The following is a 26,114-nucleotide window of genomic DNA, read 5'->3' as shown; positions in this document are numbered from 1 at the left end:
TCTCTGGGTGGTTTGAGAGGGAAGGATGCTGGACAGAAGGGCACTGTTTAATGATATGGGGTAGTTTAATAGATGCATTACCGACATAGCGTGTCCCGCGAGTCTCCAAAACTTAAGACGCGGAGCATGCGGCTGGTTTAATTCAGACGCGAACAGCACGACCTTAAACTTTCTTTTCGCAGCTGGGATGGATGGAGCAGCTGCTCGTCCTTTCTTCTCGGCGCAGCAGACGCCCCTTCTTCGTCACTCTGTGCTGTCGAGCCCGCCTCCCTCCCCGTACAGACAGAATTTGGGACAGACTGCCCCCACCCCTGCCCACCGCTGCAGCCTGCACCCGCAGCTGGTCCTGCCCGGGAAGTGACTGGTCACACCCTGCCGCTGATTGGCCGAGCTGCGGCCGCTCGGGCCTCCCATTGGCTGCGGGGGCTGCCTCTCCGGACTCGGTCCCGTTATCCGAGTATTAAAAGAGGTCCCCGGTCGCTGCTCAGCCCTGCAGGAGCGCACTGAAGAGGAGCACGGAGGAGCAGAAAGGAGAAACTTAGCGGCGACATGAGCACCACCACCTCCAGGAGTTCCTACCGCAGGATGTTCGGGGGCAGCAGCGGCAGCAAGCCGCTCTCTTCCTCCTCGGGCGGCCGCTATGTCACCGCCAGCAGCCGCTACACCCTGGGCAGCGCCATCCGCCCCAGCAGCAGCCGCACCGTCTTCTCCAGCTCCTCCGCCCCGGGCATCTACACCAAGTCGTCTTCGGTGCGGCTCCGCAGCAGCATGCCACCGGCCCGCATGAGCGACAACGTGGACTTCTCCCTGGCCGACGCCATCAACCTGGAGTTCAAGGCCAACCGCACCAACGAGAAGGCGGAGATGCAGGAGCTGAACGACCGCTTCGCCAACTTCATCGACAAGGTGCGCTTCCTGGAGCAGCAGAACAAGATCCTGCTGGCCGAGCTGGACCAGCTGAAGGGCCAGGGCAAGTCCCGCGTGGGCGACCTCTACGAGGAGGAGCTGCGCGAGCTGCGCAGGCAGGTGGACCAGCTGACCAACGAGAAGTCCCGCGTGGAGGTGGACCGCGACAACATGGGCGACGACATCCAGCGCCTGCGTGAAAAGTAAGGAGCTGGCCTCTGAGGGGCGCCTTTTAGAGGACCTTCCCACTTCAGCAACAGCTGGCGACCTTAGTGCCACCACCAGGACCACTCCCAGCGTCCTAGGGGCAGAGGGGCATCCCACTCCAGCATTAAGTCTAAACCTGCTGACCGTCATGTCCAGCCTATAAGGGTTGGGCCAGAGGGGCATCCCAGTTTAGCAGTAACAAGTATTTCCTATCATCTTTAGGAGGTCTTTGCTTAGGCTCTCTAAGGCACATAAGGACTGAACTAAGCCTTCGAGGGCCGGCCCAGTTGGGCATCCCACTCAAGTGATGGCAACTTTCTGGCTGACAGAAGGAAACGCACAACCTCCAAGGGGCAGTATAGAGGGACATCCCACTGTGGCATTAATTTTACCTTTCCTGACATATCAATGAAATATTTAGAACACCCAGGCAAGAGGGACACCTAATTCTGGCATTAACCAGCAGGCAACATAAGGAAAAGCACAGCCTTTTGTGACAGTCTAAATAGGCACCCAACCCAGGAATTTAATAATACACACTGTGCCCTCCATCATAAGAAAGAGCCCACCTTCTGGGCCATTCAAGAGGGGTAACCTCAAGAGAAGTATCCCACTCCGGAACTAACTAGTCCCATCTGGTCCCATAACAAGGGTGGAGGACGCTTGTGAGGGGTAATGTAGAGGCGCGTGGTAGTTAGACCTTTAATGCGCGAACCTAGCTACAAAGAGACCAGGCCCTGTACAGAAAGACAGCGTGGGTGTCAGAAAGGAGAGCGTAGACAATGCAAAGTAGATATGGGGTTCCTGTGGGTGGCAGAGGAAGAGAAGGGAGGCGTTGCTGAGATAGATGGAGCAGGAAGCAGATGGGGGATGCTTTGTGGCGTGATACAGTGAAGGCCAGATGGTGAGTAGGCGGTATCAGATACTGGAAGGTGGAAGTGGGTGTGGTCAGATACTGTGTGGGGGGGGGAGGGGTTGCACTTAAAATGAGAAGGGGTGGGGAGGGTACGTGTTGTGTGGCTGTGGGGAGGTGGACTGGTGAGGGAGAGGAACAGGCTGGGCTAATGAATGAATGCATTTTATGTGACTGTTCTCTTAAAAAAAGTCTAAGAGTGGAAGGTTACATAGAGATAAACAACCGCCTGAAGAGATGGGCCTCGGTATGGTCCTGCGGTGGAGGAGGGACACACCCTGAGGATTTAGCAGGCGAAAGCTTGGTTTTTGTTATGTAAAGTGATAAAACCTATTTATAAACTACACTGTCACCCTAAGAGCTCCTAGTGCTGAATAGTGGAACATCAACTGGGATGAACTATTTAAAGAGTAAAGTTCTTAGCTTGTTTCAGAAGGAACGATTAGTGTCAAAAAGTTGAAGTTACTTTGGTAACTTTTCCCAAACTCAGGCGAAGACTGAAAAGGAGCACCCTCCAATCAGAGATTGGCAGAATCTGGGGACCTACAGAAGAATTCGCTATAATCCAGTGGCCCTGTGGCTGCCTTCTGGAAGCCTGGGTATGGTGGATCTCCTTGACTGGGTGCTGCTGCGGGTATTGAAGATGAGAGCTCTAGCATAATCGGCCCATCACCTGGTTCGCGTGCGAAGGACCTTACTTACTGGACACAATCTGATTTCCACCTCTGGTGCCATCTGCAAACTAGGATCGGTATAGCGCTTACTACAATTAAAGCTTGCCCTGACAGTACTTTCGTAACCAGGGCGCATTTAACCTCCTAGCGGCAGCGTAAAGTATTTCACGCTGAGTGGTTTTATAGGTGTGTGTCCTCTGGTCTGTAAACGTGAAGCCTGATATCCCAACATGTTTACAAACACGTGGCAGCTTCCCCGCACATGTTGCTCTAAACATCTATACTTATGGACGGGGAGGGCGTTCCTCGGACTTCTGGTTTTCCCCGCACAGCCTCTCGTGTCTTCACTCGCGCTCTTCTTTAGATGAAGCTCAAGCCATTCTCTTGCCCCCGTGTCTGCCAAACGGTGAACTCCCAAGTGCTGCGAGCTCCTGAAATCCACCTTAGAGATTGTTCGTTTTTCGACATAGCTCGAGGTTTCCACGCTGCTGGGATACAAGCAGCGCATCTTTCCCAGGCTGATTTTCTTGGGAGGTCATGCTGGCTCGGAGGTCTCGAGCCATCTCCTTCCAGTGCCGTTAGGGTATCCTCTCTGTACGCAGGCCCCACAGCTTCTATGAGAACGCACTACAGAGAGGTTCTCGCCTGGCTCTCTGTAGCCGGCGCCACATGACCCTAAAGGGGCGCTCGGCCGAGAGGGGCAATATCTGTCTCCATGTAGCTGCCTATCATGCTTCTTTATCTGGTGAGCGCACTGCGGAGAGGGGCCACTTCTGGTTCCCCGTAGGCCTGGACCACGTGTGTCTGGTGGACGCACTGCAGAGAGGGGCCACACCCTGTAGGCCCTCACATACTGCTATGTGGGGTCACTGAGGATAGAGTGACAGCTGGCTCCCTATGGGCTCCTTTGGAGGTCTCACCGCGGAGCGGGTCTCATGTGGCTCCCTGTGGCCCCACATACTCCTTTTAGGGGGCGCTGGCGGTCACTGCAGAGAGGGTCTCATGTAGTTCCCTGTAGGCCTTTCACATGCTCCTATGAGGATCACTGAGGATAGAGGAACAGCTGGCGCCCTGTGAGCTCATTTAAGGGAGTCACTGCGAAGAGGGTATCATGTGGCTCCCTGTGGGCCCCGCATGCTACTGTGTTTGGGGCGCGCGGGGAGAGGAGCCACATCTGCTTTGCATTGTCCGTCTCTCTCTCTTACATGAGCTAGGGCATCTTTCCTGTCAACACCCCCTCAAAAGTCCAAGGGGGGACGTTTCTGCAGCAGAACCACTGCCGAGGACAGACCTAGGCTCGCTGCCAAAAGATTACTGGATCGGGAGCCAGGTCAGCGTCTTCTCGGCTCATTAGCTGATGCTGCTGCGCTCTTGGCTCGGGGCACGGGCTGGATTTTTCGGCTGTTGCTGCGGTGGCAGAACCGTCGAACGAGTAATCACGCAAGAGGACCCGGTGCTTCTCGGAGCTGGTCCAGTGGTGACCCTCCCCTCCCCGGAATAGGAGCTGACTGCTAGGGAGGGAGAGTGGGTTAGAGGAGGGTAGGAGAGCCACACCCCACTAATTCTGGCACTTTACGGCTACTCACATAGTTCACAGCAACCCAGAGTCCGACTTAAATAGAAAATAGACCCCGACACGGCTTGTTTAATTTGTAATACATGAGAACTGAGGCCCAGCTCTTTTCTCAGACGCCCAGGGCAGGCTCTCTCGAATTTTGGTGCGGCGAATACCAAAGCCCCAAAGTTAAAATTCCACCTCCTGTCAATTTCATCCACCACCAGACACTCTCTAGCCCTTTATCTCACTCTTTCTGTTCTTTTTTCTTCCCTGCTTCTCAATTTGTCACTGTTTTTCTGTGTTTCTCTTCCTCCCTGTTTCCCCCTTTTGAGTTTCTCTCCCCCTTTCTCAGGGTCAAAGTCTGTTGAGGAAAAAAAGTGCTGATCCCCACAAATGAGTCCCGGTGGGGGCCAGCTACAACCACCATCTCAAATAAAACACTGAAGACAAGGCCGGACTGGCTATACCTGCATCAGGCGTTTCCCCTCAAGGGGGTTGGGGGGATGGGGGCATTTGTCTAGTGTCAGTTTTGACTCATCTAATGTAGCACAGAGAGCCTGCTGCAAATAACTGTACTGTATAGATCACAGAACAGAAGTTTATGTGTATAACTGAGTCTGATACTGGGTTTGTCTCAGAGCTCCTTTTGATACTGTGCAATTCATAATTTACAGTCACAATCTAGCACATTAAGCTATGAACTGCCATCAAAGACCTGCGTGCAAACTGCATGGTGCAGGTTTAAAAAAATGTTTTCCCCCAGTAATTGATTATTCAAATTTTGCTAAAAATGGTTTGTTTTCATAGAAATACATTGTTATCAGTAACATCAACCCTAACCACTGTGTTACCTTCTGAATGCTGAGTTTATGCTTTCCTAGACCAAACACGCTTAAAACATGCCAGTGTGGAGGGCATGTGAATAATTTTGTCTTATGTTACTTTTTCTATACACTGACACGCACATGATTCATTGTGTCTGTATGTGTGTGATGTAAGGCGCTCCAGCGCCCTATGCCGGTTAGCGATAAAGGCAGAAAAGGTGATAAGTGATTGTGAAACAGTGACAAATGGACAACCAGCAGTGAAAAGAACCTACAGAGGGAGGGGAACAGAGCTGGGTGTGGGGTGATGAGAAAAAGAAGCATGAAGTTAAATCAAAAATAGACTGGAGTCAAGGGAAACACAAAAAGGAGTGTAGATTATGTGTTGATTGAGGTGCATATATCACAGTGCAGACTGGAGACCCGTATCTGAGCAGGGAGGCTCTGATTCCTGAGCTCCAAGGTGGGTCCCCGGACTGGCTGCTGAGGCTGGGAGGAGAAGTAGTATCTAACAACCCTCACTCAGATGTCCCCAAACCCCTCCACCCTGCCCCATTGAATCGAGTGGGACCCCACATTCTGAGGTTTCTGCACCATGGACATTGGCGTAATGCAAAATGAGGGGCCACCCTGCAGAATGTGGTGAGGTAATCCTAAAACTCTTATAGAAATATTCATAGGCCTTAGGCTCATGGGACCCCCCCCCCCAATGGGGCCCCTTTTCTGCAGTGATTGCAGGGGCCTATGTTATCCCAGTGCCTGGGCTGAATAGGGGATCTCCAGAGCTGCTACTGATGTTAAGCGTGGGTGTGATGTGCAGGCGTGGTAGCCACAGGCGTAGCTTCAGGGGGGCCTGTTAAGGGTGTTACACCCCCCCATAATAAATGTATTTTCTGGAAAATAGTTGGGTACAGGAGCTTTCAGTGGAGTATGGGAGGTGTCCGACGGAATTCACAAGGAATTCTTTTTACATAAACCCCAACATAAATACACACACATCCTCTCCCTCGTTACGTTAAAAGTCTTCAAAAACTTTGGTTATTTTGAAAAATATAGTATTTTCTGTCACTTGGTACGCCTGCCAATCCGCATTTGTCTCCCATTCCACTCCTGTATTTTGACATTATAAGCCAGCTTGATTGTTGGGAAATCTGAAGCTCTCCACCGCCCCTCTCCCCCTCCCCCCCACTGCAAATCTTACTGACCAAGCTACAGCCCTAGTAGGAGCTGCAGCTCCAGGTTTTCCGCTCTCTTTTAGGGGTTTCTCTGTCCTTTCCCCTTCATAGAGTCTGACCCTTGCCGAACTTCCTATACCCCACCTCCCCCTACTCAGAACCCATCGTGTGCTGCTAAAGGAGGGGTGGGGAAGACCGAGTGTGGGAGGTATGTGGGGGCTGCATACAACCGGCTCCCCCCGACCTCCACCCTCCCACCCCCCTCCCCCCCCACACCCATTCACTGCAGTCGAGGTCCATTGTGCAAGCAGGGGGTCGGTGGCCGCGAGAGGCCAGCACAGTGTCCTTTGTTTGTCTTGTCTTTGAGGCGGCCCAGCTGATTGACATTTTTGGGGATCCTTCAAACCTATCGAGAGGGTGGGAGTTGCGTTACGTACCACCAGTGGTGCTACTGAGACTGGAGTGTGAATAGTGAGTACGGCAGCCACCCCTGCCTCCACCCCACCACGCTTCAGACCCAACCCTTTGTAACAGCGTTTCTTATTCTTTTTTTTGTAATTTATTTTCGGAATTTAATGAAGCGCATACGAGGCCCCATGGGAATCAGCGGGCATCTCTTTATGTTTTCAGCGCCACAGTTTATATAAATTGAGAACACATGCACAATATCTCAAATTGGTACAGAAAGTGTTGGATACATTGTTCCTAATTCTGCCTTCATGTTGTTGTTCGCAGGCTGCAGGATGAGATGATGCAGCGAGAGGAGGCGGAGAACACCCTGCAGTCTTTCAGACAGGTCTGGGACGCTTGCTTTCATCTGCCAAACTAAACTTTTGTAGATCTCTTTCTGTGGTTTTTGGAAGTCTGTTTCTCTGAAAGAGATTTTAGGACCAGTATTATATTTGCGAGAACTGTATTTTTATATCCAGCTCAAGACTTAATAACACTTTTAAGTTAAACATTTAAAAGAAAGTTGCGTCGCATGCACCTATTGACCGATGAATCTAGAATAGATTAATTTTTAATGTAGGTGCTCAAAGGAAATCTGCTTTTGCAGTTAGTATGACACCACCCTGTATTCAGTATTTTGGTTTTCGCTCCCCTCCCCAGTAAGGAAATGAGCACGTCACTGTGTGGTCTTACTGACACCCATACGAGGCACACACAAGGACCACTGTGCATAATCTCTGAAAGCCCCGGAAGCCGGAATGGCGCCATCTGCTGGTTGACAGAGAGATGGATCGGTCTCTCTGGGATCCTCATCGGAATGGAATGTCGGTCAAAGCATTATAGAATCAAGTGCCATGGCAATGGTCTGGGAGAACAGCAGTCTTTGTGCTCATGGGGCGAGGGGGGATGGACCACATTCTTAACAAATGCCAAAGAGCCCCCCCCCGCCCTACGCCCCACGTACATACTAATTAAAACAAGCTTTAAGTTTCTTTTTTTAAGCCTGCATTCAATTATTCATTTAGGGGTTGGTATATTTCCGTACATTTGCAAGCGACGCGAAGCACCAAAGTTTATTGCACGTATTAAGTGGCTTAGCCTGTTTTGCGTTAAAACAAGATTTCAGCAATGTCATCGTCCGTAATATCTCTATTTTTGTAAATTTATCATGGATAAGCATCTGCCAATCACAAACACGAGTATCAACGATCATCTTAACACTATCTGCTCCACTTAACGTACAGTTATGTTTGTGCAACCCAACTGAAAGATTGCATAATAACTTCATAGTTTATCTTAAAACGAAGCCTCCCATGATACAAAAAACTCTATTAAGATCATAGATAAAATTAACTATATATATATATATATATATATATATATATATATATATATATATACAAACCATAAAATCACTAATCAAAGCAAATAGCACTAATTTTGTAACATATGTATATGATTTATAATGTTATGCATGTTAAATATCTAGCAAACTACTGATAATGTGGTAAACTATTTGTTTTGACCATTTTGTAGTGGTAGGAGCCATCATTCCTAATAAGGGTCAGAAAATGTGAAAGTACACCTTTAGGCAGCTTTATAAATATGCCCTGCACTAGCGCACACATGCACTCCTGCCGACAGCTGTTCATGAGAAATATCTTTACATTTGTTCATTTTGACATTTGTTCATTTTTCAATCCTCAATTCCTAACCACTCATGCCCAATTGCGGATAATTTCCACTTCCACCAGCCCTGCAGTGTCTTTAATGCTTGCCCTGTCCAACCCCTAAATCACTGGGCACTGAATAAGCCAAGCCACTCGAACTATGCACAAATGGAAGTAGTAGACACTTTTGTCAGGTGGTTTCATCCAATCAAAAATTGAATTTGATTATACAAAAACAGATGCATTGTCAGTTACTGTGGATACAAGATGCGTCAACCTGTTTGTGCATCATTACTGGAGAGCTACTTTTTTTTTTTTTTTTAAGAAACCCAAAGACCCATCAAAAAGCTCTTTTAGAAAAATATCTTAGTTCATAGTAAACTCGTGATTGACCTCAAAATATAGTTTATGCTTAGGCAGAGTCAAGTGAGTCCTAAAGACATTGAAGGGATGAAGCTGCCCCACCCACCCACAGAAATTTATTTCACTTGTCCATGCTTTCCTAATATTTGGGAAAAAAACAGAGTGGACTGTTTTTATAATTTTATTTTTTTTATTTTGCTTTGTGTGCTGATAATTGATTTAAAGAAGCCCACCTAAAGCCACTTCCATTTTGCCCCTCTCCCACCAAATGGGTTTGGAGACTGGATAGCCAGAGTATCAGTGACTAAGAGTTGCCCTATCACTGAATTGAAATGACAAAAATGTAAAATTTCATCATCTTTATTAAGATCATCAGGGAGTGGGGACCGTTTTACTGCTGTGTTTTTAATAAATTTCAGGGGGCGAGTAAACAATTGTTATTTGTTTTTGATGTTTGCATTAAGTACCATAAAATTGTATCAGACATGTTGTTGATTAAACAATGAAAGCATTTGCATTTACTTACACCTTTTAATTGTTTTTGTCAAAACCAGGATGTTGACAATGCCTCACTGGCACGCCTCGACCTGGAACGCAAAGTAGAGTCCCTCCAGGAAGAAATCGTCTTTTTGAAGAAACTGCACGATGAAGTAAGATAATGTGCATTATTGTCGTTATTTTGTTTTCAGATTTTTTTAAAACAGTCATGATTATAGTGAGAAAAAGAGCAAAATAAACATTTCAACTCTATTTCTGAGAAGTTCATGGCATGCCCCTTAAGTAAATCAAGCCTCATCTGCACCAACAGTAAGTCGTTTTCTTCAAAGCATGTTTTATTCAGTTACATTTTTCTCTGTTGCAGTGGAGGGCTTCCTTAAACACTGATAGAGTAAAAAATGAGCAAAGGAAGTGCCTGTGTACTGCAATAAATTAACCTCAGCCCTGCTTTAGCATTTGCAAACACTTTTACTTTACTGTACAAAGCTTGCTTACACCTCTGGGTTAGGCCTGGATTGTCCTCTTGAATTTTTTGCCATTTCTTTTTTTTTTGTTCCCAGGAAATTCGGGAATTGCAGTCACAAATCCAGGAGCATCACGTCCAGATTGATATGGATGTGGCTAAGCCAGACCTGACAGCTGCCCTGCGTGATGTCCGCCAACAGTATGAAAATGTGGCATCCAAAAACCTCGCTGAGGCCGAAGAATGGTACAAGTCCAAGGTACAGAATGACATTTACTATAAATTAGATTATAGAGGAGATGGTAATCCATCATGGTTGTAAACTAAAGGTCGTAAAACATTAAATTATATTTACCACTATTGAGAACTCCCAGGGCCAGATGCACTCAGGCTGTTTGAGGTCAGGTGTCCGATTTGCAAAACCAGGCCATTTACAACTGCAAAATGGTATTTTGATATGTACTAAACCCCAACTGAGATTGGGTAACACATTACCGAGCTGCAATTTGGACTTGTGACCTCTTACCAAATTGGTATGGGGAAGAGGCATGTTTAGGAAATCCCTTCGAAATAGCAATTTGGAATGGTATGTGTATATATTTTGTGACCAAAATCTGGTCGCACAGCATTAATACTTTACCAACTAGTGAAAGGTAGTGGTAGTCCCCAAGAAACCCCTTCACTTTTGTGAATGTTGACAAAATCATTTTTTACGAGTAGTCAGTGGTCTCATGGACCACTGGCTACTCATAAAAGAAATGTTTTTTAAACACATAAATATTTTTTTTATATCATATTTTCCTTTAAGGGATCCAGGGTGCATTGAAAAACATGATTGCTTAATTTAAAAGCAATTTCAGACACGGTGGTCTGCTGACCCCAACAGTACACCATCCCTGTGATGGCAGTGAATCATAGTAGGTCCCAATTTTGAAACCTGCCTCATAAATATTAATGAAGAAGATAACATTGCAAGTGCAACCCACTATAATTCAGTATTTTTTCGTACCAACCTGTTGGTACATATGTTGGTTCGCAAAATACAACACAGGTCCCAAAATACTGGTCACACATTGCAACCAGTAGTTTGAAAACAGAGTCTAGTACATCTGGCCGCAAGTGTATAAGGCTTAGCATGGACTCACTCACAGATTTCAGGTTTCTCGCGCATCACTACTTGCACACACAGCAATATGAATGGCACTTCATTCGTTTTGCAAGGCTTTAGAATCATAGCAGCGTTTCGATTGCATGCTTTTGGGCTCCAGTATGAAAAAGGACTCCTTGGTTGATGCACTTCACTCTGGTGTATTTGGGCAATATAAAGCCTACACGAAAAGTGTTATGCTCTTTAAATTAGAGTGTGCATCATTTTATGAAATTCTGTCTGCTTCTTAATGATATGCTGAACACAATATATTACTGTGTAGCTTTATGGTATTGTGCCTTGTTTGAAACATTTAATTAAACTAAGTGTAACTGATTTAAACCAGCAGTGCACTATTAGTGAGATTGATTGAAACGTGCAGTGATGTTGGCCTGGTGCCTCTATTGTGAGATCGTGAAGTCTGCATATATCTCAGATATAGATCGTATATAATTCAGAGTTTCATATCTTCCTACTTCAACTAGTTTGCAGATCTTTCTGAAGCTGCAAATCGCAACAATGATGCCCTGCGCCAAGCTAAACAGGAAGCAAATGATTACCGCAGGCAGCTACAGACCCTGACCTGTGAAGTGGATGCTCTGAAAGGAACGGTGAGTAAAATACGTGTATGATGACCCAAAAGACCTGGATACGTTTTACAGCGCCACTCACTCTAGAAAATCTTAGAGAGTGACAATAAATACACAACTACTGACATTAATGTTTCAAAACATATCTAATGCCTGCATTGTTCAAAAAACAACAGCTCTTCTTTCACTGTCCCTTTCACAAGATAGTGTCTTGTTCTTTTAGTAATGTGATTCAAGAATTTAGGCTGATTTTTATTATTAACCCCCCCCCCTTGTCAGATATGCATTTCATGTTACTTCAGCATCCATTTTCAGTCACAGTCCATGTGTCTCAAGGTTGTGCTAGTATGAACCAGAGTTCGCATTTTGTGGATCCTGTAACATTTTTTTAATAGAGCTTGCCTGACAGGAGGAAAAATCATGCGTGCCTTATATGTTGGTCACAGGGAAGATTTTCTGTGTCATTTCAATTGGGCATACTTTTGGTTACCCCCTCCTCATATGAGTAAAATGCTCGAGATGGTATGCAGTACTGTATAAATGACCGCATCTACCCCAGAAACTGGTGTATAGTTGTGTAACACAGGCTGCTGCATCCCCTGCGGAGCTGCAGACCTCCAAGCCCTTTGAGGGCCCTTCCATTGGTCCGAAATCCAATAAATATATATGAGATATCTAAGTCTCTGGGCCCCTCTCATATTCAGCACGGTGGCCCTATCATTTTGCGTTATATCACTGATGGTGTGCTGGGGATTTCTGGCTCATGTACATGTTAGGTTTAGGTTTCTGAAAGCCCATCCTGACTTTCCCCCCACAAATTCCCTTTTATCCATGATAATAAATAATCATGACTCAGATAGTTGTCCTTGGAATGACCTCTGTACCTTTTACTGTTTGCAGAATGAGTCTCTGGAGCGCCAGATGCGTGAGCTGGAAGAGAACTTTGGCATCGAAGCTTCTAACTACCAAGACACTATCACCCGCCTTCAGGATGAGATCCAGAACATGAAGGAAGAAATGTCGCGACACTTGCGCGAGTACCAGGAGCTGCTGAACGTCAAGATGGCCCTAGATATCGAGATTGCGACGTACAGGAAACTGTTGGAGGGGGAGGAGAGCAGGTAGAATGCAAAGACTATGTACACATCATGACATCACACTAGACATTCACAGAATAACACCGGTTCATTGACCACAATCTGCTCTTCCATGTCTTTACAGGATTACAGTGCCTGTCCACTCCTTCTCTGCCATGAGCATGAGAGGTAAGAAACATTTTAGACTAGCTCTAACTCATATCATGGGAACATCTGCAACAGTCGAAACAAAGTACCTTATCTGCTTACATAGTAACCTTTGTATCAACTCAAAAGAACAAGGAGAGCAAATATCCGCTCTCTGCCTGCTTTAAGAAGCAACACATGGTGTGTAAGAGTTTATTGTTTTTTGGGTTCTGTTCTTCTTTGAAGTAGCTGTTAAATGCTGTATGTCTGGTGTTTGCACTGCATCTCCGAATTTTAAGGCATGCTGAGAGCATTTTTGAAATGTCTACTTATATATAAATCTTCAAGCAAAAACATGCACAATTTCAAAACTCAGTAAGTAAACAAAACTATAGAACTGCCCATTCCCCACCATACACCATAATTCAAACTAGCAACTAGCAAATTTATAAACAGCACCTGCACTAAAGCCTACCTGTAATGTATAGTGCATCGATTGAAACCCGGAGATAGTGTATTTGTAATGCTTTCAGGTTGGATAATGGCAAAAAAAAGTCATTCACACCTTAATGGTGCTATTACTTATGCATACTAGCACTACCTCCAGTAAACTTTTAATGAATCTATTGAAAATAAAATGTCATGAACTATGAAATAACATATTCGTTCTTAAATAAGGAAGCGGAGGCTTTTATTCACTCACTGAGGGATTTGCTTTATGAATATGAAGTAATTTACCATGTGGTAACATACTCATAGATGAGGGAGCAGATATGTTATTCATTCCCTGGTGGATTCACTTTGTGAACAAAATGTCATTAAACTCTGTAGTAACATAATCTTTCGTAGATGAGGGAAAGGAGGTGTTAGTCACTTACTGAGGGCTTCGCTTTAGGAATAAAATGTCATGAAGTATCTAGTAACTTACCTATTCATAGATGAGGGAGTGGATGTCTTTATTCACTGACTGATGGAGTTGCATGAATTATGGAGTAACATACTCATTCATAGATGAGGCAACCTTGATTCACTGACTGAGGGATTCGCTTTATGAAAAAAAATGTCATGAATTATGTAGTAAACAAATTCGCAGGTAAGGGAGAGGAGGAGTTCATTCCTCATTGAGGTATTCACTTTGTGACTAGCCATGGACTTCTCGACACATACGAGTAAATAAATTCAATCACACTCTCCGGGCTAGTGTGCATATTGTGTGTGTGTGCTGAAAGTGACCTGCACATATTGTTTCCTCTAGTTATGTTGCACGCATGATAGTAGGGAAATCAGTTTCCTTTCTTTTGAATTCTTCCATACAAAGACTGTTTATCTGATTTCTACAGAATCTAACCTTGAATCACGCCCAATTGACTCCCACTCGAAGAGGACACTTCTGATTAAGACTGTTGAGACCAGAGATGGACAGGTACGTTTGACACCACCTAGATTATTTTACCCGATCATCTGAATAGATAAGTGTCTCAATTGTTGCATGAGGTAGAGAAGTTGCACTAGGTCAGTAAGTTAGAGTGATTCAGAGACCACTTCTTACTCCTCTATCAATATCATGTAACATTTTTCTCTGTGTTATGCCCAATATTATCAATTCTCTACTGCACATGATGTGGATCACCATACATGTATGATGAGTTATTGTTGAATTTGAGGAGCTGAATGCCGTACTTTTTTATAAGAAACTAAAAAACTTAGTAGTATTTAATGAAACTATTTAGAAACAATAGAAGCAATCATTGGAAGAACGTCAAGTAATGTGTTGTCGCAGAATGCGTATAGCGAGCATTAATATACTCAATAAACAAGTACTTGGCTTTTGGTTTTGCACATAATAGGCAGGCACCTGGAAATGGCAGATTAAATATTTTTATTTTATGACATCCCCTCTTGAAATGGTGCTTCTGAGATACGCCTTTACTCATAAGCAATTTATGTGCTATTTTTTGTACAACATCTGACATAAATGTAATCTCCAATATTTAAAATCTAAACTAAATTCAAATAAATGAAGCATCTTATAGAAAAATAGGCCTTTAACTAAATCTGTTACTTAAAGCCTCTGGATCTATATGAAATCTACATGAAGCTGTCATAATTCTGTAGATGTCAAATACAGCTTAATGTATTGTCCTTTGCAGGTATTATGACATAGCTAGACTATAACTACATTTTAGCACTTCAGGCAAAAGTACCTATATTTAGCAGTGGAGCATCTATCATGATTGCCCAAGCATCTGGGAAGTTGAAAAACCTCTTGATTTGATTGTGCACTTCCCTGACCTAGGTACTGGGACCTCCAGTCTTCAGCAGGCCTCTGAACATTACTCTGCCTCACGATGTCAAAATGACAGAACCATATTTGACTATGTTTGGCAGGGCCACGCCCGAGACCGCCCCTCTTGCTCCCTCATGACAGAAAATGGAGCCTTGTCGCCTTTGGTCTGTGTGTGTGGGGGGGGGAGGGAGGGGGGGCAGGTCAGTTTATGGGCTTATTATAGAATTACATGAAGATGTTATTCTACTGTAAAGTTTTCTTGTTTCTCTTTGGCCCATTCGACACACTGCTGAGCTACCATATGCAAAATGCAAACTGCATTTATAAAAAAACAAACTTGGTAACTTTTATCTTTTTGCACTCTTTCCATGTTTTAATACCTGAAAGCAAAACTGCATTCTTAAAATGCAGATAGCTTCAGCCTTTACCGTGTGCAGATGGTATCACACACCTAAGTGGCCATTTAATAGTCCTGTAATAAAGTAATTATTCCAATTGGATTTTTCATTGAAACACCCAGAGCAATCTTTGCACCGAAACCCTACAGGAAATCTTTGATCTGAAACACCCTTGACCAACTTTACAGTTGTGCACTATGATGCTCGTGTGCTATACTAGATGGCCACTTTCAGAAGTGCTTTTCCAGCTCATTTTTTCTATTTGTCATGGTTTTTCCTATCACGGATTCACCTCCGAGTATGTTTCCAAACCTAAGGAGCTGTAACAGACGTGACCCTCCCAAGAATTTATGGGTAGAGCTTAGCAAGAATTTTTAAGGCACAAAGCAAATGTTATTTTTAGAAATCATGAGATCTTGACAGCCTTTAAATGTTATTTGTCTCCCCCATCACTATAGGCTGCCCTAATGTTGCTGCCTTACTTTGTCTCATGGATGTGTAACATACAAACTGGAAAGTGACGTAGAAAATTCTATAGCACAGGCATTTGATATGTTGTTATGCAGTTCAAATGATGCAACTGCAATATTAATATTTAATTGAATCACTTTGTGGTATGCCGAATTCAAGACAAACCATTCCTTTTTAACAGGTTGTTAATGAACGTTCTCACGAGCAGGATGAATTAGATCTGGAGTGAAAAGTTACAGCAGTGAAGCCCAGCATGTATTTCCATTAAAGCAGAAAAGACAACCTTCACCAGCAAGACGAAGCTGTCCGCAGTGTTCAAGATGAAGACAAGCTTGCAAGTGCCTTTTGCAGTTAATTCAAGAGCGCAAGATAGTATGATAGTACTTAGGTCTGGCGAGCAGAGGCCTCTTCTGAAAGATAGAAAATGAGTTTACAACAGTGTCTAGTTTACAGAAACTGCAATAGCAATATCTTGTGCCGCAATACTGTTTTTTTTTTAAGTCCCCGACTTCCAATAAAGAGCTTTTTCCATACAGCGTGTGGCCCAACTCTTGATGCTTTAATAAATATTTCAAAAAGAATGCCTTAAGGGAGGTTATATATGTATGTTTCTGATTTGACTGTCCTTTTTAATTAAAACATTTGCGAGATTTCTCATCCTATTGCTGACATCAAACAGTGATACATTAACTACAGATTAAAACTATGAATCAAAATATTACTAACTTTACCATTAGGGCAAGTGTAAAGGCTGTTACAAACAACCACAGCAAATTGGAACCTCTGCAACATAACTGCTGATCTGAACATTAGCATAAATAGAGCATCTTTCTGTCTACTCATGACATTACAAACCATAAGTCTTGCCACTTACCTTTGAGTTATTAGAACCATTTTCTTTAGCATGTATCTTTGCCGTCACCACTGTATACATTTATATTTCTATTACACTGGTACCTGGCCGATGGCGTGTCACTATTTGACTTCTGGCTTTAAGCAGAACTGTCTCCTGATTACATCAAATGTTGTATTGTTTGAGTTTTCTTTAGCAACTATCCCTAAGAGATTGGTACATAAATTTATAAAACACATAGCTACGTGTAATGTCCAAGCATCACAATTAGATTTTGCAGCATGAATCCTTTATAGGGTTGGCCTCTAGTGTGTGGTATGGAACAGTCCTTAAAAATCCCGTAACCATTTACCAATAGACAATAATGTAACCAGGCCCTTTGTAAAACTAAGCAGAACCACACCGAGCTCCATTACCTTTGCCCACTTGCAATTACATTTGCCATTCATTGCCTCTGGTCCAGTGCACACGAGCAACAACGTACACAGAATCTCGTAGTATGGTCTTGAAATTGACACTTTGTAGCAATGATAGCAAAGCTGAAAATAGTAGTTTCCTGCCTAAGACGTACCACTAAAGCAGGGCCCCTCTGCCTCTAACACCCAGTAGCCACTCTCCTAAATACCTCTTCCATCAGTCTTATTGAGTGGTCATCAAACTGCTTTATCACACTAAAGGTGTGGAATGGGAGATACCCACTAATCACTTGAATTTAGAGTTCAAACAACTCCAGGATGACAGCTGAGCAAGATTTTGCTCAACAACCTCACTAAAATCTAAGTTTGTATCCATTGTGGTTGTCCTCTCTAAATGATTGCAGGTGACAGCCATTCCATACTGTAATTTTCCTAGTCTTATCAACAGTATTCAGCACAGTGGTCCACTTCCTACTGCTGTACCTTCAGCCACAGCTTCATAGCACACTGTCTATTTTGACTTGGTTAGTTCCCTTCCTGACCAGCTGCTCCTTGCAGGCTTCCTGCTAACACTTTACCTTTGGCATTCACCCACTCATTTGCAGGATTACACCAGGGCCTTCATTGCTTCTCTACTTTTCATTGAATAGATCCAGCCTCTAACCACAGCTCAGTAGGTATAATATCCTAATAATAGCCAGTTGACAAAAAAAAACATCATGGGCACAAAAAACAAGCTCATTCAGTTAAACTGGATTAGGACGTAACTGAAGTGATCCTCTTTAATAACCATCCATACCTATTGCAACCTCTGATCAACCCTCACTCCATGGGCTCTTTCCCTACTCCATGGGTCAGGTAGGAATCTTACGAGTGCTATCGAATAAAACACAACACTCATGGTGGCGCAGAGAAGTCTAACATGCATTTAATGGAAAATAGCAAACAAGCATTCAAAAATTAAGCAAGCCAAATGGTGTTTTAATAGACCATTCCTTAATTAATTGGCACATATGAAGTTAAAACCCATAGATGTTTCAGTTGTATTTGTCCAGTTTTTCTCAGTGCAAGAGAATGAACAAGAACATGTGACAAAATAGAAATTTGTTAGGTGTCACTAATAAAGAGGAGCCAAGATCTCGAGGAAAGATTGTGAGAAGACATTTGGTGCCAGATGTATCAAAGGGTTTTACCCATTCTGTGTCTATGGGAAAATGTGTTCGTACATATGGTCCTTGGTGAGAGATATAGAGTTGACACTAAGAGGAGCTGGGTTTACTATTTTCTAAAATCATCTCCTCATTGTGCCAATTTATAAACAGGGCTACACTTTGCTAGTACTGTTCAGCCGAACTGGGCATTATGCAGCCTGGAATAACAGAACTATGGGCAGAATTCAGAGTTTGATGGGGGGGGTACTCTGTCACAAACTTGACGGCTAGCCCATCCGCCATAGCACGATCCCATTATAGCCTATGGAACTTGTAATACGTGGATGGGATATCAGTCACATTTGTGATGGAGTAACCCCTCCTCCAAACTCTAAATCAGGTCCTATAATTCTTTTAAACAGTGTGTCGATGTACAGTGATTCTAAGACTTTAGTGGTCTTTAAACTAGTGCAGAAAGAAAACCACAAACAAATAATAAAATGTGACTACACTTGTTAAGGTGTACATGAGCAGTGGTATATTTATAATAACCATATCGGCACTATTGGACATATGCAAGCTAATTCACTGTCTCAGTGCTAACACAAGGTCAAGCTCAACGAACCATCACAGGTACACTTTGTAGTCTTTTTATGCATCTTCCACTTACGCGCTTTAAAAAAGGCCCTCCACCATTTACCAATCAAACTCACAGTCACTAATTTAAACACCCTCCTCATATTCAGCCTGTATTACTGCAACATCCTCTGCATTTACCTTCTGTTATTCTCCACCGCTTCAAATGAGTGCAGGTCACAATAGCATACCTCCTGTTCAGCCTTCCAAGAAAGGACCATAGTCTTGCAACCCATGTGCCCCTTCTTTCCCCCACACCCTAACTTGTTTTTAAAGTCAAGGGGCCTGATTTAAGAGGCCCTAGAGCCACCTTTGCACCACCAAAGCATCATTTTTATGACGGTAAGGAGGCACTAAAGTGGATTTTTACACGCACCATATTTACAAAGGGGCACAAAGCATGCATTGCGCCACTGTATAACCCTTTGCACTACATTATGCCTGTGCCAGGCATAATGTATGCAAAGGGGGCATTCCCCCATTAGAGGGGCCAAACAAATGGTGCACAGAAATCTAAGAGATTACCTTGCGTGTTTATTTTTGGGCACTTTTATTACCTGCTCAGAGCAGGCGTTAAAAGGGGGCATGCCATTGAATATATTGACCCTCTATGTACTCTGCAGAAGTACTGCCAAAGTGTTGGCGCTACTCCTGCAGAGTACATCAATAGCATTAGGAATTCTGATGTTATTGCCTCCTACCCTGCGCCATGGTGCACCATATTTTAAATATGATGCACACTTGGTGGCAGTAGGGGGGCACTAAGGAGTGCAAGGAAAGTAGCGTTGCATGCAGTGCAGTGCCACTTTTCTTAAATCAGCCCCTAGGTATCGCTCACATGTACTACCATCAACAATGTTCCCCATTTCTCACAAGAAAATACCAACACTTCAGACACAGTGACCCTTTTCAGGGCCATAGGGATTTAGTACAGGGGCAAATCTGTAGATCCAGCTCACTGACAAAATCGGAGATGTATACTCGCAATCTTCTCTTCACGTTATTAACATCTTGACTACTGACTATAATCTGTGCACCATCCAGTGTTCATCTAGCTGACATTGTGCTTTACGAATAAAGTAATAATGCAAAATATATATATAGGCGTTGGCGGCAGCAGTCGTACCGCCAACAGGCTGGCAGTGAAGTCTGACAAATTATGACCATGGCAGTGTTCCCAGTAGACCACAGCAAAACCGCCAGTGCGGTCAAGCCGCCACAGATGGCGGTAGGCACCTTCAGGGTGCCATAGACCTTGTTTCCGACAGATCTATTACGAGGCTGCACACTGCCAAGTTTTCCGCTGCAGGCGCACCACCACAAAAACTCTGGCGGAAACCAACTCTATCAAAGGAAACACCCACCTTCTGGAACACATACCTGACTGGAGCTGCCATGGAACCTGAACTGGAAGCCCTTGAACTGCTCCTGCTCGCACAATGACTCCAGAACTACTGAAGGCGACGAAGACAATAACCGTGAGTGCATACACCTACCTGACACTGTAGGGAAAACCCAAAGTCATACGCACACACAACATATACATCCGGGACTGCTTGCTACGGCAACACACACACGTAACCATACCCCCATACGCACATACACATACACCTACATACACACATGCACACCTGTACTATACACACTAATGTCCATATTACACACACCATGGCCAACACACACATGATAACACACGCCAACCCACAGACAAACAGCACCGGCACTGTCAAACACAACCATCCACAACAGCACTGATTCACAAAATTACATCACAACCACAATTGCACAAATGCTTTGCCAAGCAATGTCATTGCACACCTCCACGACAACACATACAAACAACAACACCATACAACCATTAAACACATTCACACTGCCATACAACGAAGCATACGTCACACCACGCTAACATCACACACAACGCATGTGACATAGCCATCACCACACACACAGACGGACACCCAACAACCACATAAGGGCACACAAGACCACCATTACACATGGCAACACAAACAATACACAATTTTGCAACATACATGCATGTAACAAACACAAACATTTCCTACACACATTACAGAGCAATGTCAGCAGGACAAATGGCAGGGCCACACCTACACATGCAGCCCAGACACAACAGATAGCACAACCAACACACACACATGTCACATTAACCAAAGCCCACAAACACTAAACAGCCACGTAGAAAGAAAGGCAGGACAAGTATGTTAAAATTGAATCCAACAACATGTTGTTCCAGATATATTTTGAAAGCCAAATGATGTAAAATAAATATTTACAATAAAAAGGCCTTTGGCCAATTCAAAGTGCCAAAGGCCCAAATGGCACCTCAGTGTGCCCCTACTCGACTTCTGATTGCAATATGACCTCCACAGAGTATGGGCATCAAGGGCGCAGGCAGGTACCCCTGGGATTATGGAGGGGGGAGGAGGAGGGCTTGGGTTTGGGAGGAGGGTCTTTTGGGCTTGTGTTTAGGAGGGGGGTCCTTGGGATTCGGTTTGGGAGGGGGGTCCTTGGGCTTGAGCTTGGGAGGGGTAGACTTCTTGAGAGGGGAGGGGTATATGCACTAGCAGGGTGGCAGGGCAGGACTTGGACATGGAAGGGCTGGACTTGGGGAGGGACAAAGATCACTTGGAGGTATCACAGGGTGGGGGAGGAATAGAGAACAAGGAAAACTCTGAGAGTAAATGCTTCTTAGACACACAGGCGGGCATTGAAAAAGGGTTTGGCAGTGGAGGGAGAGGGAGTGGTTGTACAATGTGTTGGTGTGGATGTCTTGGGTGCAAGTGTGTGCGTGGAATGCTTGTGGATGCTGGGTGTCTGTTGGATGGGTGAGTGCAGGCATTTAGGTGTCTTGGGAGGAGGGGGAGGTGGAGGGAGATGCCATGCTGGATGGGTGACTGTCTGTTGGGGTGGTGTCTGCAGGTTTGGTAGATGTGCTGCATGTGGCAGTGTTGATGGTTGTGGTGGGTGTGGATGTTGTGACTGGGGTGGATGTCTATGGGTCTAATATTGTGGTGACTGTAGGTAAGACAGGTGTTGTGGCTGGATCTATGAATGATGGTGTGGTGGTTGCAGGTGTGTCTGGTGTAGTGTCTGTGAAGGAGGGGGTAGTAGGGGAGCCAGTGTAGGTAGTGGATGTTGGTGTGTCTGCAGGTGGGTGTTGTTTGTGTGCATCCTAGTGGTAGGTGTTGTGGTGCTTGCGTTTGTTAGTGGTACCCTTGTCTGTTGAGGTGGATGCATGCCTGTGTCTATGTGTGCTTTGGGTGGGTATGGGGAGAGGGGTTTGGGATTAGGAAGAGGTAGGTAGAGTGGGGACGGTAGACAAAGGGAGACTGGCTGCCGTCAATGTGGAGGCCAGAGCCTGAAAGAATCTCTCGAGGCCAGCCAGGGCACAATGAATGCCCTCCAGGAACACATTGCTTTGTTGGACCTGAGCTGCCAGTCCCTTGATGGCATTCACAGTGGTGGATTGACCCACAGAAATGGACCAAAGGAGGTCAATAGCCTCCTCACTGAGGACAGCAGGGCTGACTGGGGCAGGGGCAGAGGTGCCTCCAGCAAAGGAGATGCCAACCCTCCTGGGTGAGCAGGCATGGGCAACTGGGTGGGAAGCTACAGGGAGGGTGGTGCTAGTAAGTGGGATGGCAGACGATGATGGTTCTGGAGTAGTCCCACCTGGGTCCGCCACCCCCAGGGAGTGTCCACTTGAGTAGGATTCTGAAGAAGAGTGGGCAGATCCAATCTCCCCCATGGCATTCTGCTCGCCCTCCGTCTCACTGGGTCCCTCACTCTCTCTGGTTACAGCTTCCTGGGTCCTGTGGGCTGCTGCTTCCCCACTTACCTGTGCCCCTTCTCCTTCGCCTGACAATGCTGATGCACACAAATAGAGGGAGGGAGGGAGAGAGAGAGAGAGAGAGATCGGGCAAAAATTGGTTAACATATAGCTCCCATACATACTGGAAAACATGCACATCTTTGACAATACATATCCTGGCTAGGCCATCGCAGGTGCCAATACACATTACCTACATCATGTCACAACATGTCACAACTACCCACACCTGTATGCCAACCCTCACACCTACATCAATAACTAAGTAGGAAAGAACAACTGGAGTCATCCACATGATGACAACCAAAGCCATTTTTCAGGCACAGCATTCCCTTGATGCAATATGAATTGAATGCCTGAATTGACATCATACCTCTCCATACCCCTTTCACCCAATGGATGCGCAGATGACTGAACAAACATTTCAGGCATCTACAGTTACAACACCTGATCAGTCCATGCCCTCTGTAAACTATCCATTACAGTGAAGACAACTCCACTCATAGACCACACAGCACCTGCCTGTCACATTACATGGCAGACCAAACACTCTGTACAGTGATGCCAATATAGAAATCAATTCTGACTGACCATCACAAGTCAGATACCCAAACAGGTTGCCTCTGATGTATAAAACATGAGGCTGTGGTTTAGCCATGTGAATAGTCAGACCAAATCACAGAGCTAGATCTGCAGACACCAAACACATGTATCACAACTTATCATACTGCTAAGTGGATCTACATTGGCCCATTTAGCATACATAACACATCCATACTCAATCACTGAGTGCAGTGTCACAACAGATGTACTGTATCACATCATGGTCCACTTACAATGCCACCACACATGCAGTTACACCTGTTTGACTGCCCAACATGACAACTCCACCCTCACACACTATTCCAGGAATGACAGTACCTGTCACAAAGCCCAGACAACACACATCTCAGAGGGTAAATGTCTGGATGCATTAGGCACACACTGACCAACACCACTGCCTGTACACCCATTACACATACCTCTACTACATGAGGCTGCCCAAGGAGACTAAATGCAACTTTTGAATCGCATCTACATACAATGTTCCATGCAAAAACCCAACCTCTCCTAATCTGCCACTTCAGCTTGGCAAAGACAAGCCCATCAGATGTGTCCCCAACTAACCATCAGGACATGATGTAGGCAGTAACCCATCAATGTAACATAGCAATTGCTGGGGCATGGTCATACATGTCATATACATACGATAGTGACATATACGAGATCTGCCAAGGCACTTAACATCTCTAGTATGATCCCATTGGTTTAACGGTTACATCCCCACAAGTCTTGCACCTAGGAATGCATGATGTCTGCAACCAGACTTCAACCATTGTACATGAATCAGAATCCAAGTTTGGCTAAATTCACATACTCTACAGTCAGCAGATCACCCATAAATGGCTATACAACTATCAAGCCATTAATCCAGTTCCATGAAGACAATGTCTGCAGTAGAACTGTCATGGCAGCCTCGCATTCAGTCAATACCATTACCATTACATGTAGTATATAGTCCCTGTAAGAAAACAAGAGTCACATGATATACTACACAGATGGGAGCGGAATGAGACACCTCAGAGACACAAATGCAGATGGATGGAGCTGGTCATACTCAGTGCTTAGGGTGACACAAATGCTCGCATCCACTGCATTGGCAGGATGGAGTCACACATGTGCCTGTGTCTTTAGACCATCTCTACATTCCAGACATGTAGAGGTCTAGAAATGGGAGATGTACATGCACTGACAGTAATCCATGGCAACACATCTACTGATTAAAGTCAGCCAGGTTGCATAGTACCCATTACCAATAGACGAATAAGAGGATGCTTTCACAACAATGTCACATTGCGCGCAGTGGTGTTCCTAATCCCAATTAAGCCCAGCCACGTCCCAGGATACCGTCAGTACTCACCCCCTTCTGGCTGCTTTGCTGTCCTCAAATGCCCATCTACCTCAGGGTAGGTCGGCACCAAAATGCGGGCCATTAGGGGGGTCAGGGTCCGACTGGCACCCCTCCCTCGTTGGGAGGACATCCCCAGCTGGGCCTCCAAAATTTTTCGGGCCCAGCGACTCAGATCCTCCCACCGTTTTCTGCTATGGGTGCTCCACCGGCTGTGGATCCCCAGGATCCACACTTGCTTGGCAATGGCACGCCTGATCCCTTTCTTCTGATGGGTGTTCACCTGCATGGGTGACACAGACAGAAGGAGAAAGTCATGCCCCATTCCAACAGCAGTGGACAATACACATCTGAGTCACCAAGTACCCACACATACCCTTCCTCTCAGTTCACACACCTTAACTCCATGCCCCCTGCATGCATGTACTCCCTCCCCAGTACACTTACCCCTTATAACATCACACACACCCCTTTCACACATGACTATGGCATTAGGCTCACCTGCTCCTCTGGTGCCCCATACAGCTGTGCATACTGGGCAAAGACCCCTTTCACAAGCTTCACCAGTTCTTCTCGGGTGAGGGCTGGGGCCCTATCACCTGCAGAACATGTCATGATGGCTCCCAGAGACAGAACACAGCAGCTCAGGTAGTGGAGGTCTCGCTTGCAAGAGGGTCAGGAGTCAAGTGAGCAAGGCTGCTGAAATTGGCGGTCACAACTCCAGCGTACAGGACCGTCACCACTGGTGGTGATTGCCATTGACCCCAGACCCCCTTAGGCAGCAATGTTAACCAATGAGAAGTTGCACAGCTATTGCGACTGCCTTCCGCCATGACGACATATGCCGGCAGACTTAGATCACTTCCAATTGTCCTGTGCAGCAGGACAGGCGGCTGCCATTTTATGCATATATCATGCCTATAAGTATGCCATACACATTTTTGACCAAACTACGGAGTAGGCCTATGTTGTGCCATCATGGTTTAGCTAATACATGTGATGTGCATGAAACAGTGATGCATCTACATGCCCATTATGGTATGTGTCAGCAGGGCAATGCATGTCTAGAGTGTTAGGTGTGTGCAATGATGACATGTTTTGCTTACATGTGTGAAGTGCTTAACACTTTGTACATTTTCTTCTCTCTGTCCTAGTTACCCTGCCCTGAGGAGATTGAGACATGCACCAGTGTACTGTCCACTAGTTGACCGTGAAACCCTGGAGGATAGGCATATCATCCCGACCTATTGTCTAAATCGTCAGACGAGCATGGATCTATGTACTCAGTTGGAGTTTGATCTATTGCCTGCCATACACAATCCCTATGCCACCCCTCCCACAGTACAAGTCCTGTCAATGCTACACTTTCTTGCCACTGGCTCCTTTCAGAATACACTGGGCTTGACAGCAGAGATGTCAAGGCCCATGTTCCATCTTGTG

The 26,114-nt window shown here is 45.2% G+C and overlaps 1 protein-coding gene across 1 annotated transcript; it reads left to right on the top strand.

Moving 5' to 3' along the window:
* The first annotated feature begins 477 nt into the window (after nucleotides 1-477).
* VIM (vimentin) lies at nucleotides 478-16,353 on the top strand. Its single transcript, XM_069211546.1, has 9 exons — nucleotides 478-1,109; nucleotides 6,993-7,053; nucleotides 9,295-9,390; nucleotides 9,799-9,960; nucleotides 11,334-11,459; nucleotides 12,339-12,559; nucleotides 12,660-12,703; nucleotides 14,002-14,084; nucleotides 15,999-16,353. Exons 1-9 carry the CDS (start codon nucleotides 550-552, stop codon nucleotides 16,044-16,046), a joined length of 1,401 nt encoding a protein of 466 aa, XP_069067647.1. The 5' UTR covers nucleotides 478-549; the 3' UTR covers nucleotides 16,047-16,353.
* The last annotated feature ends 9,761 nt before the right edge of the window (nucleotides 16,354-26,114 follow it).

Source organism: Pleurodeles waltl, chromosome 10, assembly GCF_031143425.1.
Source record: "Pleurodeles waltl isolate 20211129_DDA chromosome 10, aPleWal1.hap1.20221129, whole genome shotgun sequence".
NCBI classification, from domain to species: domain Eukaryota; kingdom Metazoa; phylum Chordata; class Amphibia; order Caudata; family Salamandridae; genus Pleurodeles; species Pleurodeles waltl.
This window is presented reverse-complemented; position numbering and strand designations above follow the sequence as displayed.

What these genes read in the sequence shown, in the direction of transcription:
- VIM (XM_069211546.1), top strand. Translation starts at nt 550, where the DNA reads ATGAGCACCACCACCTCCAGGAGTTCCTACCGCAGGATGTTCGGGGGC. An exon ending in ATCCAGCGCCTGCGTGAAAA is followed by an intron (nt 1,110 to 6,992) that starts GTAAGGAGCTGG and finishes TGTTGTTCGCAG; the next exon opens with GCTGCAGGATGAGATGATGC. An exon ending in CTCTGCCATGAGCATGAGAG is followed by an intron (nt 12,704 to 14,001) that starts GTAAGAAACATT and finishes TGATTTCTACAG; the next exon opens with AATCTAACCTTGAATCACGC.